The following is a 21,218-nucleotide window of genomic DNA, read 5'->3' on the forward strand; positions in this document are numbered from 1 at the left end:
CTGTCCGGGTATTATGTGTGTTTTTTGTTGTGCAGATTTGACAATGAAAGTGCAATTTCAGATTAACATTGCCATCATACAAAAAAAAAACACGACTATCAAACGCTTATGGTTTTCTTATCCAGTGAAATTTCATCTGAAGTATAAAGTCGTTGCTTGGAAACATTATTTAAAGTTTATCCCGCTTGCGATGTCACAGGTGAAATTCTACGTCAGACAGTATCGACTACATTATTTGAAAAAACACTGGAGATCCAAACTTAAGTGTTGTTTTTGGTCTTTCGTTCTTTTCTAGATCTATCGGATGAAATTTCAATTCTTCTGACACATCATGGCGACGAGGGACGGAATGACGGTAAGTGTAAATAAATGCATTACTGTATTACTAGAATAATACGACATTAAACAAGATTAAACTTCAAAAGTTGGCAAAGTTGCAACGAATTGTATCTGGTGAAGGACAGCATGTCAGCTGATGAACTATTGATGGTCGGTTGGTTTAGACCATGGGCCCTTGACTTTTAGGCGTCTGGTTCAAGTCTGTAAGCATGCAGCATCGATGGTGTCATCAGCCAAGACACTTTCCATCATCTTCATTTCCGAGTGCTTTGGAAGAGTCACAGCTGTCTGGCGTGTGGTTGCCGGGAGACACGCACTTTTTTTGTAGTCTCTTAGTGAGGTGGCTGCGTGAACAACAACAAATCCTGCAAGATGCTAGGTGCCATTTTAGTTTGAAGAAAGTATAAATCGCACGAAAAAAAGAAGACCAGCGTAAAATTGCAAAATGTTGATCATTGAAAGGAAAACAAAAGTTGAGATGCAGCGCGGTTTCTCTTCAGGGATATGATTCAGAAAACAATAATCAGTGACGCGGTAGGATTTCTTATATCTATCTATCTCTCTCTCTCTCTCTCTCCCTCTCTCTCTCTCTCTCTCTCTATATATATATATATATATATATATATATATTTATAATGTATATATATACGTGTGTGTGTGTATATATATATTTACATGTGTATGTATATATATATTCATAGAATCTTTTTCAATATATATATATATATATATATATACATGTATATATATATATACATATATATATATATATATATATATATATATATATATATATATTCAAGAAGATTCTATGAAGTGAAATCCACTTCAAATTCTTTGTTTATTTCATATCAATTCATTCTTCCTCTTTTCTGATCTCCCCTACCTTTCCTATTGTGTTCTGCTTTTTGATCTCCATAATATCTTATTCTGATCTCTCCTCATCGGACATAATACACGTGTCACAGCATTGTTCACATCATTGTAAATGAGAGGCATGATGTACATGTAGCTATGACCATGAGAGAGAGGGGAAGAGATAGAGAGAAGGAGAGAGGAGAGATAGAGGGACCCGGAGTTAATAATGCAGAGGGAGGGAAGGAAAGAATTTGAGTTTCATCGGAACGACGCGTGATTGCGATCCACGGTTCGTGATCGAATATTCCCCGTTATGAAGTCGTTTGTATGGGTCGATCACCGTCAAGCTTTACACGAACAAACGAGCGATTGTGTGTGGAAACGGGGCCACGCGGAAAGGTGTTAAAAGGCGGGAAACGCATGTATTATAGACTGAACAATCTCAGCCCGTGTAGTCTGCCGTCTAAACCGGTTGCTCGGAGCGTTGCATTGTACGTTCGAGGTTTTAATCATCTTACCTCGTGATTGATAATCAATCCATGTGACTGTTTAATGCAGGGCAGTAAAAAAAAAAAGTCAAACGTTGATGTATGTTTCACTAGGATGATGTTGGCAACCATTTTTTTCCAGCAATGCCAGTTGCCATGGCAACAGCAATGCTCGTAGCTCATTCAACTGTTGTCTGGCTGCTGCTAAAGCTGCTATATATTTGCCGTAGCACCTTGCAATAATTGCAAACCTGTGTGCACAACTGGCCCTGAATATCTCAGTCTAACGGATTTTAATTTGATCAAATCACGCACAATCGCTTCTGCAGTGGAAGCAAGATGGATGTTAGCTATTTCCTCTCAAAACAAATTAGATACATCTGAAATGCAATCGTCTAGATATTCGTATGACACTTTGAAGCAAATAATCTAATTTACTATACTCAAGGTATCTATCAACTCTCTCTTCATCTTTTTACTCGATTTCTATCTCAGAGCTAGTGCATACATTCCCACTGTCTACGTTGCCATGGTAACCATATGATATTCAAGCCCTAGATGACTGCCATGGTGATAACACTGGATGATTCGACTTGATATGGTGAACCAATCAAGAATATACTGCATCCGAGAAAAACGAAAATGTTAACTCAATGATGCGAAGTCAGGCTTTCAAGGAACACCCAAAAGTAGCTAGTGCATCGAACTTAGAGTTCTGATTCGCTTGCGCGTGAACTCGAGTTTCTGTTATGTTTTAGTTTCACATTAAACTCCTTTAAAATTTTGATTTTTTTTTAAGTACTGTTTACCATTGCAAGCAGTCATTTAAAAATGTTGAAGGTATCTTGATGCATTATATGTGTAGGTCAGTTATATCACAAAACATCCTACCATGCGAAAATTTCGTAATAAAGCCTAAAATATAAAGAGATATCACTATTTTTTCTCAATAAACCATGCATTGCTGTAGATGGTTTATTCTAGACAGTATTTTTATGATAACTATTGTTCACATTTTGTATATGTTGTATATTCAACAATACTTGACATCGATTATGCTGATTATATTATATTGTTAAAATTTTTACTCTGGTTGTTTAATCAATAACTGTCATTTAAGAACTAGTTTGAAGCACTAAAGCTGGGTTTGTGTTTTTATCTGCATATGGCAAAGAATGCTTTAAGCGACAATTTCATGACCAACTTTACACACAGGTCACGTTTCTTTTTATTGTCATATTCTGGTACGAAAAATCTTTTACTGGGTATGAATGTTGATGTAAAATAGCAAAGTGCAGTATATATTGCTTAGCTGAATTGTTCATTCTCAATATGAAGACATTATAGTACCTGAGTAATAAAAGAGTGACTGTAGTGGTTCAGTTGGAAATTAGAAAATAAGAATGATTTTGTACATAAGGGAAATCAATAGAAATGGCGCGAAGACATCAAGATTATTTCCACGTGAAAAGAAAGAGAGGAATTTTCTGGAATACAGCTTTCTTTGCCAGCGACATTGATAGAGATATAGTGATCCAATTTGTTTACGTATACCCATTAATGGCCCGATTATTTAACGATACAGGCCTATTGGCATGGGGCACACAAGATAAGACTACCGCGTTCAGCACAAGGAGGACATACTAGTATACCTAAAAGGCAGTGAGAATGTGTAATAGTTATCTTTGATTCATCGTGGCTGTATACTGTACCATAGACATTCGATGAAACTGCGTTTGCTGTTTCCTTAGTCAATCCGCGATTGGTGCGCCATCTTCCTACCCCCCCCCCCATACAGGAACCCTGAGGGCGTAGTTCAACTAGGTTTCTATAGTTCGAACAATCTAAGCTGCATGCATGGTTATAATACATTCTACCGAGTGTCTGATATGCAGCTATGAAAAAAAATGGATTAATTTCTGATGCCAAATGCTCGATAAGGGAGGGGAGGAAGGGGGAGGGTTGCGGGATGTACAGTGATATAAAAGATGGTATTAATATCCTATTAGCGTGGCACGCTACAATATGATATTACGCCATTGTTAATATCACTGTGAAGATAACTTAGATTCCTGACGAAGGGGGAGGCCTTGGAAATTCTGATTTTTAATAAATGCCAATGTGTACTATGTTAAGGTCAATTGGTGTGTAATCATTCAGGGAAAAATACTTCAAACAGACATTATCTGTTCATGCACAACAGTCAAACCACACTTAATGTTTTCTTGTAAGGCTTTATCTTCTCATCTTAGCTTAATCTTCTTAGCTTCTTATAAAGCTTTATCGATTAGGGTAAAACCAGAATGAAGAATTGGAGCGCTGTAGTGTTCTCACACTCGCTGTGAACCCTAGCTAAACTCGCTACTGACTCCGCTGGGAAGGGGGATTTCTACCCATCGCCGTGGTTCGCCGGAAAGCTTCGTTTATGCTTGGGAGGGCTTCGCGTTTCCCACAGGCCCCACGGTCTGCGGCCGTGCGACTACAACTCGCCCCGCATCTCTGCTTTTTCTCGGAAGTGAACAAGGCGTCCCGTGACGTCATTACCACAATTCCGTCGCCATGGAAATAGATGGATGCATTAAAGTAAAAAAGGACTCGGGAGGACAACACAGGAAAAAAAATCGGAAAGCGACGAGCGGCCCGTGCGAGACAGCGAGTTAAACTAGAGTATTAGAAGCTCTTTGCACGAAGGTGTTGGAGAGGAGCCCCGAGGCTACGGCGGCCTTCTCCCGTCACCTGCTGCAGTGGATCAGCCCATGCGGCAGCGAGGACCTGATGAAAATTCAATATAGCCGAAAATCATGGAAGACGCAATAAAACAAAACTGATGGGGTAGAAATGAGAAAAGCAGACATACATAATCCAGCAGAAAGGGCCTCGTTGGCTTATCTCTGCAGTTGGTGATGGTGTTTTATTGATTAAGAGGAAAGAACACTTAGACCCAAGATGGAGATCTTGACCAGATATGAAACTCGGCGGCTGACCAGTCTTTTGTTCGATTTTCTTTAGACTATAATGCCACCACGGAGACCAAGGAAGGGTAGAAGAAAAGAAATGCAAAGAGGACGTCTGGACATTTTCGTGAGAAGCTTCTGTAGTGTGTGTGTGTGTGTGTGTGTGTGTGTGTGCGTATGTGTGTGTGTGTGTGTATGTGTGTGTGTGTGTGTGTGTGTGTGTGTGTGTGTGTGTGTGTGTGAGTGTTTGTTGCTTAGTTTTAGCCACGACGGTCGTGTTCATTCTTTTATGCTTGAGGCGAGTGCACCGAGAATCTGGCTAGTCCTTTATAAAAAGCTATGATCGGTAGATAACGATCGGTAGATTGGTAGACGGGGATGGGCGTGGCTGGAACGAGAAGTGTAGTACGTTTGGAGTTCGTGTGTCCTGTTCATTTCATGTAGATCTCTATATCTTCATACTTTTAACCTTACGCCAGGCTGCAGCTCTTACTTAAAAACCTTCCCAAACCTTGTCAGTGAATTCCACCGTGATATATTGTGTATTATTTTGAAGTAAAATAGATATCGTACGTACAGCATGTCTAAATAACTATATATATGTCGGCACGCCTGACTGTATCGCTCGGCTCCCCGCTCCGTCTCATGTTAAATTTTCAACGTTTGAATATCTTCATCATTTTTTTTTCTGGTAACTTTCAGTAATCATCACAGAGATATAGCCTCTTGAAAACTTAAATCCACTAATGAAACTGCGCGAGAGACAGATATCCTTATCGCCCGTCTGTGATGGGTTTCCCGCCAAGTCGGAGCGATACCAACTGATTGATGATCCCTTTACGTCCATAATACTCTGTAAGTGCGATCGCCAACGCCGCGAGATGGTTTTCTGCTTCTTTTCCCCTTTTCCTCTTCATCTGCCTTTCTCCCTCTTTCCCCTCCCTCCTATCTTCCTCATCTTCTTTTCCTATGTCGCTTTCTTCTTCTTCTTCTTCTTCTTTTTCTCCTCCTTCGTTCTTTCCTCTCATTAATTTTGTTTATTTCCATTAACTCTTCATCTCCTTCGCTCCCTCTTCTTTCCTTTCTTCACCTTTGTCTTTATGAAGGGCTTGATCACAGAAAAGAGTTAACTTTATTCTTGTTAATTTGAGCTTTTGTAATTAAAGCTGTTAAAAACAAAGACAAAGATAATATTGAATATTTTATACCATAACCTCAGGAACATTCCTTGTTGTGCAACAATAGAGGCATCACTGGAAAGGTTTTATTTTGCTCTATCTGATGATGAACGTAGTTCAAAATTATTAAAATGCGCTTCACCCGCGTCTTGCGGTTAAACTTTTCAAATGTTAATATATTTTCATGTGTTTCTTCTTCTATTTTTTTTTCGTTTCATTTTCCCATCTGTATGTTTTTATTTGTTTTTGTCTTGATTGTCTTCTGTTGCTTCTCCACTTTCTTGTATTTCTTGGTTATGTTTTGCTTATATTTACGTTTTCTGTTGTTCTTGACTCTTGACTCTGTCTTTTGATTCTCTGTCTCTTTTTTGTCTATCATCTTTTCCCGCCTTTTTCTGTCTTCATCTTTATGATTGTGCAAGAATATATAAGTTATTGGGATAACCATTTCACCCCTTGTGAGGTCAAACATCCTTCGACGAAAGGTCGTCAGCTATGTTTCTAATACATCCCGCCCTTTCCCGCCCCTTCCCGCTCGCTCCCTCCACCTTCCCGCGACACCCCCTTTTTTACGCAATGGCATGCTGGAAAACGTTTTGCACTCTCCCTTCCCAGTTTGTCAACCCACTTTGCGGAAAAAAGATCATTGTGGAGCGCACATGCCATTACGATTCTAACTATTCTCACTTTCGACAAGATGGGATTTTTTCATACTCCCTTGAGGATATGGAGAGGGAGGAAAAAAGAAAGAAAAGGAACTCATTCCTTCACCGTCGATAAGACTTTCTTCCCCCTTCCCGAGTCTTTGAGAGAAGGTAAATATAAAAGCTCTTAACGACAAGTGCGCCGAAATGTCACAATGTATTAACAAGAGGCATTATCTTCGCCTGATCAAAAACGATTCCTTCCTATGAACAAAAACAAAACAAAACAAAAGCACATACACACACACACACACATGTGCTCACAATACAATACAAAGAGGTGTGTTCTGAAGAAGAATTTTTCTTCCCTTTTTCAAGGGGATTCAAAAGAATATCCTTTTTTTTCATTGTCTTCAATGTCCGTTCTTGCCCACAAAATGCAGTAAAAGGCGACCGTAATTGCACGATGGGGTGTACTCAGGCAGCGTGCACATGGGGAAAAATCAGGCATGATTGCTCTTGCAGATTTGCTACTATTGTATTGTGACGACAGTGATGATTTTAACTGCTGTTACAATGTTGTAATCACTGCAGATTCTAGTCTGTGAACTGGAATTAGCATTGCAATAAATTGTTACGTCGAATATTACTACTGTATTACTCTAAAATTACATGGTTAGTTTTGTCTGGATTCCAGAGCTGTTATGAATTTTGGCAGTGCAGGAACATCTAAGTACAAGACAATATACATTAATATAACAAATGGGAATGCAGTAGCAGAAAATAGGAAGCAAAAAATTATCTACAAACTAACAAACACCAAAGATTGCCCATCCGGAGTCTGAGTTTATCCGGGGATTAGTCTGGTGTATCATCCAGTCTACGGAAAGAGCTTAATGTCTTATGACATGCCCGCTAGATGTCTCTTTGTTTAAGAGAGAATATATCACTTCTTTGGGCGGCCGAAACCATGTCATCTCTTAACCCCTTCCCCTACACTTTTTGCTTTGCTGAGGGAAATGCGTCCGTGGTGTCTCCTTAGTTCTTTTTTTCATAAACAGATGAATTAACATAATGCAGAATCAGTGAAAGTAAAGGCAATATGAGAATATTTGCCAATATGGCACTAGAGGGTAAGCGAGAGAGAGAGAGAGAGAGAGAGAGAGAGAGAGAGAGACGGGGGGGGGAAGGAAAGATGGAGGAGAGCATAGATAGGACTGTTCAAGGCGCGCATGAGCGTATCCATCTCCAATAATGAGGACTTCTTGGGAAAAAGGGAGATGGAGCTACATCTAATATTGTCACTGGATTCTTAATAACATCACCAGATAGCCAGGCGCGTGCTTTGCCCGCTCTTCCTCGCCTCGACTTCGTCCCGCTTTTGTTTTGTTCTTTTCTCTCTGTTTTTTTTTTTCCATTTCTGGTTCATCGCACTATCTGCTCGACGTCTGTTGCTCGTCCCAATGCACGTTTCCCTGTGCTGCGAGTTCCGACACGCCTCGAGTCTTGATCGCCATTGGTCGCGATCGGGTCGAAGTCATGCTCACTTTTCGATCTTTATGTCGGATGTTGTCATGGCAACTCACGGCACTCGCTGGGCATTGTACAGGGTGTCTATGATTCCTCCACCATCCTGTCGTCTGCACATGACACCGTGTATTGTCAATGTGATATTTGACACAATGACGCCTTTTCTTTCACTCGCAGCTATTTCAGTCGTTTCCGATTATTTTTAGATCTTGCCATCATTCAACAACTGGGCACTAAAGAGGAAATAGATTTCACCATATCCATATCTGCTACTATATTTTCCCTGCAGTTCTTCTTAGCTTCCTGGCTGCCAATTTAACAAGTGATGAAAAGTGGCGTTTCTGTATTCACCTTCCCTTGCTCCATTTGTTTTCTGCTTCTTAAAATCCTCGCCGTCCTCTTTTTTTCTCTCATTTGTCCTCTCTAGACTGTAAATACTATGTTTTGATGAAAAAAAAAATATGTGTTTGTGTTTGTGTTTGTGTGTTATTGAATACGCTTGCTTTAGCAAGGATAATGTAATTAGTCTTGAATTAGGAGTAGCCCAAACCTCTTTTCCAGCAATCGAATATTGGCACATATTCGGCAGTCGTCATTTCAAATAAAATTGACTCCTACGAGTTATCAAAAGAAAGGCATGTTGGGAGGTACAGCCTTGATTTTAGGCTAATCCGCCGGTAATACTATTCATATCTATTATCAGCCCTTTCTTTCTCTCCCCATCCCTCTGTGCCTTATACACGCACACACATACACACATACTCTCTGTAGGTGTGTGTATGTCTTACACGCACACACACACACACACGCACACACACACACACACACGCATCTCTCAATCTTTCAACCTCTCTGTCTCATACACATGCACACAGTCTTTCTCTCTCTCTCTCTCTCTCTCTCTCACTGTCTTTAATACATATACGCACATTTCTCTCTCTTAATCACTCGGGCATATTCTCTTTCTATCAATCAATCAATCAATCAATCAATCAATCAATCAATCAATCAATCAATCAATCAATCTTTTTATCTGTCTGTCTATCTATCTGTCTATTTGTTTATCTATCCATCTTTCTATCTGTCTATCAACTATCTATATTTCTATCTATCTATCTATATATCTATATCTTTATCTATCTACCCTATCTATCTATCTATCTATCTATCTGTCTGTTCATCACAGTATGTCTCTCTCTCTCCCCTCTCTCTCTCTCTCTCTCTCTCTCTCTCTGTAATTGGAGTTGCTCCTTTACCGGCAGCCTTTTATCCAGTTTGTTTGTCAAGTGTCATGTGAGATTATGTCGACGGTGTGTTTACAAAATGTTGAAGAGGCGATTGGTCTACGACGACTCCCGGCCGCACATCAATATTGACAGAAAATTATGGCTTTCGAGTTGAAGTTATGCGACCGACGAGAAGTACTACACGATAGGCCGCCACTCGCTCCGTGGCTCGAAAGAACGTGTGCAAACAACGACAGTGACATTTTACGGACTCGTCGGGAAAAAAAAATAAAACAGATTTGTTTACAGCAGTGCTACAAAGTAGTTCTACGTTTCCATCCATATACTGTAAACAGCAAAACACTATTTGTTATTAATATATATATATGTAGTATATATATATATATATATATATATGTATTCATTTATTTGTATATTTGTATATGATATATATATGATTCATTTACTTATTCAGTGATCTTATGAATATGTGTGTATTGCATGTGCATGCGTGGGCTTGTGTGTATTTATATCCGCGTTTCCGGGTTAAAGTCGAAAAGATGCAAAGCCGAGAAAACAGCTAGATAATAGCTTAAGATATGTAAGATTTAAGACATTTTGTAGTTCCTACAAAACCATAAAGTTTCATCTTAGCTGGTTAGTCCCCGTCCGAATGTCAAAAGTCAACTCAGTCACAGAGTGGCAGTGGTTAATCAAACACTGATTTCTAAGTGGTTGGACCTTTCGCTTCGTATTTCAAATTTTACTCGACCATATAGCTATCTTCATTTTTCAGTGACTTTGCTTAGATTCAAAACCAGGGTGTGCAAGTCTGTCTGCAGTATGTTATAGGTCTCTCAAACGAAAAGAGCAGCGCGAAAATACAGATATACTCGATCTGCGTAATGAGGATAAAGCTTGTATTATGCGATGAATATGTTTTTTCTTCTTTTTTTTAAATCTATGTATTTCATTTTTTGTATTGTATTGTATTTGTAAATTTGATGTTCTGGACCCCATGGAAGACCAGCGATGTCACGTTGGCATCGCTGGATTGTGATGGGCTATTCAGCCATTGCCTTTAAAACGGAAAATAAAATCTGTCAATCAATCAATCAATCAATCAATCAATCAATCAGTCAGTCAATCAATCAATCAATCAATCAATCAGTCAATCAATCAATCAATCAATCAGTCAATCAATCAATCAATCGATCGATCAATCAGTCAATCAATCAATCAATCAGTCAATCAATCAATCAATCGATCGATCAATCAGTCAATCAATCAATCAATCAATCAGTCAGTCAGACAATCAATCAATCAATCAGTCCATCCATCAATCAGTCAGTCAATCAATCAATCAATCAATCGTATCCTCAACTATTAACCCTTTGTGTGCTTTGAGTGCCGATTGACGCAGAAAAGAACCTATAGCATTGTGCACACTGTCCAAAGTCTGTGGCACATAAGGGGTTAAGGTATAGCCTCCTCAGAGTTGGCAACACCATTATATCTGGCCCAACACCATCATCATTGGCTGAACACCATCTTCATTGGCCCAATACCATTGTCATTGGCCCAATACCATTGTTATTGGCCCAATACCATTGCCACTGACCTAACACCATCATCATTGGCTGAACACCATCATCATTGGCCCAATACCATTGTCATTGGCCCAATACCATTGCCATTGGCCCAATACCATTGTCATTGTTTCAATGCCATTGTCATTGGCCCAATACCATTGTCATTGGTTCAATACCTTTGTCATTGCTTCAATACCATTATCATTGGCCCAATACCATTGTCATTGGCCCAATACCATTGTCATTGGTCCAATAACATTGTCATTGGCCCAACACCATTGTTATTGGCCCAATACCATTGTCATTTGCCAAACACCATCATCATTGGCTGAACACCATCATCATGGGCCCAATGCCATTGCCATCGGCCCAATACCATTGTCATTGGTCCAACACTTTTGTCATTGGTTCAATACCACTGCCACTGGCCCAACACCATTGTTATTGGTCCATCCATTAAAGCACCTTGGTCAAGGGAGACTATAGATAAATGTAGCCTTATGCTCGACTTTGTTTGAGCACCAGACATGATTCGAACTCAAGCTCTGCTGTTCATAGTGTCTCGAGCCTCGAACACTATATCTTCACAGCGTTTGCTCCCCATAGCGGCCGATCAGACATTGAACGGACATTTGCCGCTTTGTACATCAAGCAAGGGATAGAGAGGAAATTGATACATGTAGTAAACAAATATTGCTCACTCTCCGCCGCCGTTTGTTCGTGCTGCATATATTACAAAAGGGCAATATAAAAATGTTGCTTGCTTCTTTGTTTCTCATCTTCCGTGTAACATAACGCGCCATGAATAACTATTGCAATTGCCCGTTGAGTATTAAGGGATTATCAGGAAGAATCATTGTAGCCTCTCTGACCCAACATTTCCGATGTCGCTTTTATGAATTGCCAGAGCACTACACGTTTAATGACGGTCGTCCAATCATCTGAGTGGTTTGTAGTCGTCTGTTCCTGAAAATGCAATCAAAAGAGTGCTGCAGAAAGTAATTTTCAGGGAAAACAAGCGATCCATTTTCTTTTTTTGCTCAAATCATTCGATGATGGATCTTAGCTTATCCGAACTGTAATTGTTGGTGCATGAATATTCCATTCATTGCATTACGGGAGTATGCATGTTTGTGTGTATGTGGGGTGTGTATGTGTGTGCGTGGGGGGGGGGGGGGGAGGGGGTTATATTTGTAGGATCGAAAGTCTAGCCCATATTGACATTTCTAGATAATAGATCAGCGCGGGGCGCCTCTAAACCTCTGTAATAAGATGCTTCTTACAGAGAATATGTCATGCACATACCCATTATATTTATCATCACAAGGTATATGTGCATTTTGCTTATTACGTCGCCGCTTGGAGATTACGTACACGTCCTTCTGTGCATCCCATCCGATGCGATATGACGTCATATTGTAATATGCGTGGTGCAACGATTGTGTGATGCTGCGCATGCATTTCTACGAATACGCGTGTTCCCTCTCCTTTCCCATGTCGATGGACGTTGCGGATTACAGTTCTAAATGTTAATCAGTACCAGAGGCAGGGCGCTCTGGCTGAATGTCAACCCCCGTTTCGTCCCGCACTAACATTTACCGGGGGGAAATGTCAAAAGTGAAGCGGCAAGCCATCGCGGCAACATGATTTCGAGCAGCGGAGTCGGGGGAAAGAGGGGGCGAATTTTTCATATTCATGCCCCTCATGCCTCGATGAATATGGGATTTTTTTTTTTGTCCCGCCGCCGTTTGGAAGGTCCGGGGGCTTACTAAGGTCTGATAACCAACGGTTGAGATAGCCATAAGTCCCACTGCCTGAGATCTGGAAGAGGCCCTTGTCGCCAGCAACTCAACACAACTCTTTCCACAATGCAACACCGAGCATTCACGCACGTGAGCCGTTCATAATACATCGATGACAGAAAAATTGAGAATGGAATTGTAAAAAATGTGAGAGGCATGAAAGACATAAGAAGAGAAGAGAAGAAAAACAGAAGAAGGAAGAGGCAGAGTTGGTGAATAAAATGAAATAATAATCGCTGGTTATACTGCGATGTCAACTTAAATGCGTGGGTGGTTCGAACCGTCAAATCCGTTACAGCGCCATCATATGAATGATCAGCCGTAAGCAGCGGCAGAGGACACGTTTACTGTACTTGTCTCCGGTGTTGGTATGAAACCACTCATTCACCGTGGCATTACTATAAAAGAGATGACCATCAGACTGTCGCTTTCGAATTGGCTTGTGCCCCATCCTTGTACTGAATATTGGGGGCAGCCTGTTAAGCCAATGGTAAGGCAGGTCGACACTCTGGCTCAATCACCCATGAACTCCAGCAGATAGGTTACCAATGATCCACAGACGGAATGTGTGCAAAGTAAATGGTCAACTATCCACAACTACAACTTGAAGACGCCACGCATGTTTAATTGTCAAAAGTGCGCCGAATGCGTCTACAAACTTGTGTGCATACAGCAATGATATCAGCTACAATCGTTACGTTTCATAGAGTTTCGAGAAGTTCGAGCCCTTTTCTCTTCCTGTGTAGAGCGTGCATTCAACAGTTAGGAAGTATGATACAGCAAGATGATTTTGCCATGGAAGGCGAGAATACGGGCTGACATGAACGAAGGTGAACGTACGGCAGTCATTGTATCGGCTGATTATTTCATAAGCGTAATTATCTGCCAGAAAGTATGCGTATTGGCAGTCCTTGTCTTGGAGCTTATACGTACCTGACAAAATACTGGGTTACGTCATCCATTCGACACGCGGCGCTAATGTATGATGCCCAGCGAAATTAGTGTGGGAGGCGAATGCTTATGGGTGAACGGAGGACACCCGAAGTCAACCCATCCGCACCGAACGCGCGTGGAGGATTTCATTTCCGTGCGTCACCATTTGGCAGCACTCGGTTGCATTTTTGCCCATTAGACAGGTAGATCGAGGGGGAAAAAACGGAATGTGCGGAATCCCCTTTGACATAAAGGACTGACTGGAGTGAAAATCCGTGGTAGTCTGCACTGGACGCTCTCTCGGTGAAGAAAGCGCGCGGGCACGGCACAGCATAAATTTCGCTTTCTGAATGGCGAATGCTATCCGTGGTCATTCTGACGAATCAATATCACCGCGCTCTCCGTTTCTTCTTTTATTAACGTGAGTGGATCTCCACAAGTGAATCTATCTCTGTGAGAAATTTATCTGCCGAAACTCGTACTGAGAGCGAGCTGCATGATTTATGGATGGGATCGCTTCACCACGCAGGGGGACCGAGTCAATTCCAATCAGAGGGTAGCTGACTGGCAGATGACCGGGTAAACCATACCACGAATTGATTCGTGTATCCCCCCGGTGTGTGTGTGTGCTCGCAAATCAGAGAGGGACTGCTCGCAGACGACAGGAAACCGCAGCATAAGAACGGTCCTGTTGTGACTGAGGTGTTCATCGGCCGCATGGCTGGAGAAGAGGCGAACGCGGATTGTATCAATGAGGTATGAGATGAGGGGTGATTGATCCCTCCTTTCAGTCAAGAAGAAACCGGATCCTCTCCCAAGTTAGGCATTACTCTTACCTCCTGTATGGGTGCATGTTATTAACTTTAACACCTTTCCTTAAAAGATTGCCTGGTGATTACGACGTTTGTTGCGTTCTGTTTTGGGTCATTGTTTTTCTTTTGTCAAACAGGTTTGCAAGTCTTAAAAGTTCTTCAAGTGACAAATTCCTCGAGTGACAAATTCCACCCCATTCTCTTTCATTTGTAGGGGCGTGGTAGCAAAAAAAAAAAAAAGCCATGGTTTGATTCGCGATTGTTCATTATCTACATTTTTCACTGGCTTGTGAAGAATTTATATCAGATTCTAGTCTTTTAGCAATGGACTAGGATAGTGTTAGCTGAGAACAGTCTCGTTCTTTTGGTGAAGGTGAACATACATTCTGTGAAAGTGCTGAACGCATGTATTATGCGTGTGTGTGTGTGTGTGTGTGTGTTTGTGTGCGTGTGCGCGCGCATGCGCCTGTTTTCAACAGGCATCACAATGAGTAACAGCAAAGTAGAACGCGGAAAAATCAAATTCATAATTTCATTGCGAACAGGTGTGTAGTTCGATCTGCTGGATCATGCGATTATGTGAGTAAAACACCATTTTTACCCCGGTTATTATTAGAGGGCTAGCGCCGGAAAGCGAACTGACTTGCTTCCGTAGATATGAAAGTATTCGAATTGGAGGGACTCTTACATCTCTGTTACTTGACTGGAATGTTTTCGATTTTGACCATAGTTTACGGACTTGTGCTTAAATGTTGATATCTAACGCATTTGTGTGTATGGAGCTCATGACTAAGGGTTAAATGCGCACCATCCCCAATTCATCAGCAGGGGGTCCTGTTACGTAACTTGGATACCAGTCAGTTAACTTTATTTTCTCATGCACCAGCAGCGTATGTGTCCGTGTGTTGGATATTTTGTCGACGAATTCCGACCTGGGTCATATTTTGCTAAATTGTATTTTTATGTATTCATGCATCACGTGTAAGGGACCATGATCATAATAGCTTACACCCAAGAGCTTCGTACGTTATCAATGTGGGCAGTAATCTTAGCGTGGGGACCAAAGATTGAAGTACGTGAAACCCATCGGTGACGTAATGAGCAAATAAAGAATAGTCTGTAAATTTGAAAACCCCACCCCCAAAAAGCGGTAGCTGTTAATCATTGACGAAGGTGGCGTTTGCTTTCTTTTTTTTGCAGTAAAACTATAAGACGTTTTCTACTGTGAACTGGCAGGCAGCTCTACGGCTTGAGACGCAAAAAAGAAAAATGTATCTGGAGGCGACTTTGGTCTTTAGTTTATTGGAGTCTGGGACAAGTCAAACTTCAGACTGTCAGATCAAAGCACTTATTGGATATACCTCTTCTCTCACAAAAGCTTACTAAAAACGCTTAGTAATATCATAAACGTTCGGTTTATTCGGTTTGGTTAATCGCAACATTTTTTGTTAGTATTTACTATGGAAAAGTGAAATTATGATTCGACTATATCTCTGGTGTTCACAAAAAATACGACAAAACCTGATTCTAGTTCTGAACGAGGTAATCGAACTGCAAAATATACGTAAGTTTGTAAAGGTTCATCTATAACGCCAAGTTAAGGGGGGGGGGGGTTGAAAGAGAGCCGTGACAGGTATATTTCCGTGACAAATGCGCACTATCCTCTGCCTCGGCCTGTGGACAGACATCCTGTAAACACCTGTCGCGAATCGAACTTGACTCAAAGGAACTCGTCACGCTACTCGTCTTACCGTCTCTCTGTAAACTATGTCACACACTTGGTAAAGACACCGAGACATTTCACGTGTGTGTTTTATTTGTGTGTCTGTGTGTCTGTGTGTGTTTGTGTGTGTTTTGCGTTGAACAATCGCAGACCCATATTGAAATGAAATGGGTGTGACTTAAATCACGTACGGAGGAGAGACTGAGCCCCCTATAGCGTGTCATACCCTTGTCGTGACCTACTTTTCCTCCGATGAACAATTGCCCACCGAAGCTGGTCATGTGTCTCCCCCGAACCAGCTGAATCAACCCATATTCTTAAATGTCCCTTTCTTCCGATTTCTCAGTATTCATACCCTCGGGGGAGATATAGCCGTCAGAGGTGATGGTGAGGGGGATGGTGGGGGAGGGGGTCGAGGGTGATAGCTTGCAGAGTCAACCGCACGTGACTAGCAATTCTATCATTACAAAGATGCCACGCTTGTAAAGGAGTTAGAGTTAATCGATAGCAAACCGCTGTATTTGCATTGCTACTTTTGCTTTTTTTCCTTCCTTTTCTTTTTTTTCAAAGGATTTGACGCAGTGTGCCTTGCTCTTTTATTTTGTTCAAGTGTCCTCTTTTTGTTCTTTTCGTTTGTATGTTTCTCCTTTTCCTCACGTCTTGTTTTTTTTTTCGTTCTTTTATATATGTCTTTTCCCGTCCTTTATGTTTTTCTTCATCCATTGTCGTCGGTCTTTTTTCAACAGGAATTAATGATTAGTGACTGGAATTCGTCGATTGCACGGTGATGTTGCTACACACAGACTGACTGAGTTTGATACGTGGTCCTATAATATATGGTGTTCTTTATTGGTTTTCAGTGTGTGTCGTTGGGTTTTGTCTACGGATTCTATCGAATATATCTTTTGTATCATCTTATGCGTTGTGTTTTGTAACCGATTATAACGAAGTATCCCTTAATCAAATGTTACGTTTTGAAGCGTCTCCTTTGCTATATCGTTGCCGTGGTTACTTCAATTCAATTTCAGTTCATTTTCATTTTCCTTTTTCCACAGAACATAACATAGCATAATATAAGAAAATTACTAATCTCGAGTACGCAACAATTAATCGTATGAGGTGAAAACTAAATGTAATTATCGAATCAAAAGCATGTATAGGCCTACATTGTTTCAAATTAAAAATCTTGTTGCATTTATCAATGCTCTGAGGGGGAAAAATGGCAGGTCCACTTGAAACTGACTGGAAGATGGATGTGGACAGTCAATTTAATGTTTGTGAACGTCAGTTACGAAACCTATGATCTCCACGCTTTCTAAAAGTTGGTGGTCGTGCATGATGCATGCCCTTACATTGAAATCAATCAGGTTCTAAACATTGATTATTGAGAAGGAAACGTTTAAAACATTAAATGTAAATAGGATACGATTATGGGTTTACTAATGGGGTTATTTAAGAGAGGGGAAAAGTATACAGTTATCCAAAACTGAAATCCAAACTGGGAGTTTTCACAGTAATCTCAAACGATTTGGCCACATTCGTTTTTGCTTTTCGCATGTGATGTACTGGATGCGTCAGATATAGTGAATTGTCGCAAAACAGTGTTAATAATTGTTGAAAATAAAGGTTAAGAAAGACACACAAAAACTTTTTCTTTCTTTTGTGTTACTCTTTTCATTATTTTCTAGATGATACATCAAGTGCTCGGAAAATAAATCATTAGGAAGGAATTTTAGATAATTGCTTACAGCGTGGCAGGTTAATATTCTGTTTAGATTGGTTTGTTATTATGATTAGGGCTACTTGATACTGAAATATCATAATTTTGATATCCCATACTCTTGCATGATATTTATGTGGGATGGAACTTTTCTTCAAGGTCTTTTTCTAATATTTGACAAAGCGGTAGACATGATAGACCATGCTAAATTAAAGAGTGCTATTTGTTAAATCGCAACTTTCTTTCTGTTTGCACCCTCCTCTCCCCCCCCCCCCCTCCACCCACCCCTATATACCCCCAGCGAGGCAACGAGTCTTTCGCAAGTGCACTTCATGAGAACCCCTACCTGACGGTCGTCATACTCATAGCCGGCGTCGCCGGGGGGCTGGCGCTTGTCATCGCTGTCATATTCTTCTGTAAATACTGCGTCAAGGGAAAACGGGGGCTCAACAGGTGAGAATGTTATGAATCTATCCTGTTTTTTACCTTTGAAATATGATATTATGATTGAATAATAAATTTAGTTGTTTATCTTTCTTTTTTACCTATTTACCTATTCATATATGTTTTATCTATCTATTTGTTATACCTACATATATGTATGTATCTATCTGTCTATGTAAATATATATGATTTACAAGTGGGCATTTTTTGTCTGTCATGTCTGTCGGTATGTTTTGTACACAGACAAATATATATCATATCTTGTGATCTACCTGTGTATTTATTATCTATCTTATCTCTCTCTCCTACTAAGCTATTTCTGCTCTTTGTTTTTGGGTCTTTGCAATTCTCCTAAATTTGCTTCCGTATACTGTAGTTTGACACAACCGAGGCGGCATCGAAAGCACGTTAATGACTTAGCAGTGGTATGTAGTTCGTTGTCGTAGTTTGAAGCACATTATATAGCAACCAGTCGTTGGTATTCATGGTATAGTGGAGACAGTGTATAGAATGAAGTATGAATATGGTGATATTCGATTACACAATTGAATAACATGTTTAATGACACATCACATTGATGGTTCTCATTTAAAGCAAATAAACACACACTCACTCACATCAGTCTGATCGCTGCGTTCTGGGGCAGAATACCGTGAATACCGAGGCTCTTAAAACATGTAAAACACAAGAGGTGTATACTCCTGCAGTAATCGATTCTGATATCCCCTCACAGTGTGACACCACTCAAGTAGAATGGTTCTTTGTCCATATAGTATCCTCATCGCTACAATTACAGGTCGTTTCGTTGTCGGTATGATTATCACCTTCATTTTCTTTGGCAACAGCGAGGTGAAAATTATACTTGAATGGGAGAAAATGCATGTGATATAGTCGGGAAAAATTGACACATAACTGGCTCTGTCATTAGACGCGGACCGACGTAATTATTGTTGATGTTAATGAAACACGTATGTCAGCTACTTTTCACTCTCGCGATGTTAATCTAAGAGTGAATGTGTGTGTATCTGTCTGTCTGTCTGTTACCTGTCTCCTAGAGTAAACAGTTGTCTTTTCTATCGTCTTGTTTTTGTTTGCCGAAGGCGCGATTTTGGCCCCCTATCGGTTCTGATGAATCCTTTGCAGCAACAGTCTGTCAGCAAGCACAAAAGAATCGTATCAATAAATGCATGAGCGTTGGATTACCGTGATTTCCCACCTCACAAGGCCCTGTCTGCCGCCCTCTGAATAGCGGACTGGGATACAGCAGTTGGACGCAGTGGCGTATCTAGGGGGGGGCAAGGGGGCACGTGCCCCGGGCGCCACTCCTTGGGGGCGCCGAAAACGAAAAAACGAAAAAAGAAAAAGAAAAAGAAAAAGAAAAAAAAAAGAAGAAGAAGAAGGAAAAAAAAAACCAAAAACTCGCCCGGACTGGGGGCGGGGGGGGGGGGGGGGAAAGAAAACCAAATCAAACAAGATAAAAACAAAAAATGACAATGTTGATTGTGTTCACACAAGAATTCCATGTTTTGTAAGCTGAAATTTAGGCTCGCTCGCTGCGCTCGCTCGACAAAATGTATAGAAAAGAAGATAAGAACAAAACGTGATGATAACGCGGACAAATGACAATGTATATCGTGTTCACACATGCCATTGTTAGAAGGCAAAATGTTACACGGAGCAGCGGCTGCAATTTTATTTCTTTCGTTCTGAAGCGATCGCCTGCTGGATCAAACGAGGGCACAAAAGGTGTCGAACATTACGGGGGGGGCGCAAAAAAAAATCAAACAAGATAAGAACAAACGTAATGATGACGCGGAAATATACAAATTTCGGCTCACTCGCGCGTAATAATTTAGAGTATTTTTTATCAAGTCCTCAGTTTGTTGGTATAAATCGTTGTCTATAAGGCCGTCACTATATCTTGATTAGAATTGTAAGATTTAATAAGCAAAAAAATGGCAAGAATTCCATGTTTTGTACGCTGAAATACAAAAATTTTCGGCTCGCTCGCTGCGCTCGCTCGCCAAAATTTATCAAAAAAGAAGATAAGAACAAAACGTGATGATGGCGCGGAAATATACGAATTTCGGCTCACTCGCGCGTAATAATTTAGAGTATTTTTTATCAACTCCTCAGTTTGTTGGTATAAGTCGTTATCTATAAGGCCGTCACTTATATATCTTGATTAGAATTGTAAGATTTAATAAGCAAAAAATGACAAGAATTCCATGTTTTGTAAGCTGAAATACAAAAATTTTCTGCTCGCTCGCTGCGCTCGCTCGCCAAAATTCATCAAAAAAAAAAAAAAAAGAGAAGAAGATAAGAACAAAACGTGATGATGGCGCGGAAATATACGAATTTCGGCTCACTCGTGCGTACTAATTTGGAGTATTTTTTCAAGTCCTAAGTTTGTTGGTATAAATCGTTATCTATAAGGCCATCACAATATCTTGATTACAATTGTAAGATTTGATAAGCAAAAAAATGACAAGAATTCCATGTATTGTAAGCTAAAATACAAAAATTTTCGGCTCGCTCGCTGCGCTCGCTCGCCCCAATTTATCAAAAAAAAAAAAAAAAAGAGAAGAAGATAAGAACCAAACGTGATGATGACGCGAAATATACAAAAATTTTCGGCTCGCACGCTGCGCTCGCTCGCCAATATTTATCTAAATTTATTACATTTAAATCACCCTCAAAAGACCCCTTTTAAGTGCTTGAAAAAGCATATGTGAACCTTTTTTCTAAAAGTCCCTACCGGGATGGGGTTGAGGTTGAACACTTTTTCAGACTAGGGGCGCAATTTTCGCGCTTGCCCCGGGCGCCGTTTTCCCTAGATACGCCACTGGTTGGACGATTTTTCCGCGCGGAAAAAAGAAAGAAAGAAGAAGACAAGAACCACGAGAAGACGATAGGCATATCATTCAATAATTTACAGGTAACCGGAGGCAGGGGATAAGAACTGATACAGGAGA

At 40.6% G+C, this 21,218-nt stretch overlaps 1 protein-coding gene across 1 annotated transcript in view; it reads left to right on the forward strand.

Annotated features, from left to right (window-relative positions):
- LOC139719182 (uncharacterized) overlaps positions 1-21,218 on the forward strand; it is an 89,505-nt gene that overhangs the window by 42,398 nt on the left and 25,889 nt on the right. The window contains exons 2-3 of the mRNA XM_071630615.1: positions 296-355; positions 18,101-18,252. Coding sequence (XP_071486716.1) covers positions 332-355; positions 18,101-18,252 — 176 coding nt within the window. The 5' untranslated portion in view covers positions 296-331. The remainder of the gene's footprint in view (positions 1-295; positions 356-18,100; positions 18,253-21,218) is intronic.

Source organism: Diadema antillarum, unplaced genomic scaffold (assembly GCF_040938485.1).
Source record: "Diadema antillarum isolate AM-2024a unplaced genomic scaffold, OU_Dant_1.0 scf00000107, whole genome shotgun sequence".
NCBI classification, from domain to species: domain Eukaryota; kingdom Metazoa; phylum Echinodermata; class Echinoidea; order Diadematoida; family Diadematidae; genus Diadema; species Diadema antillarum.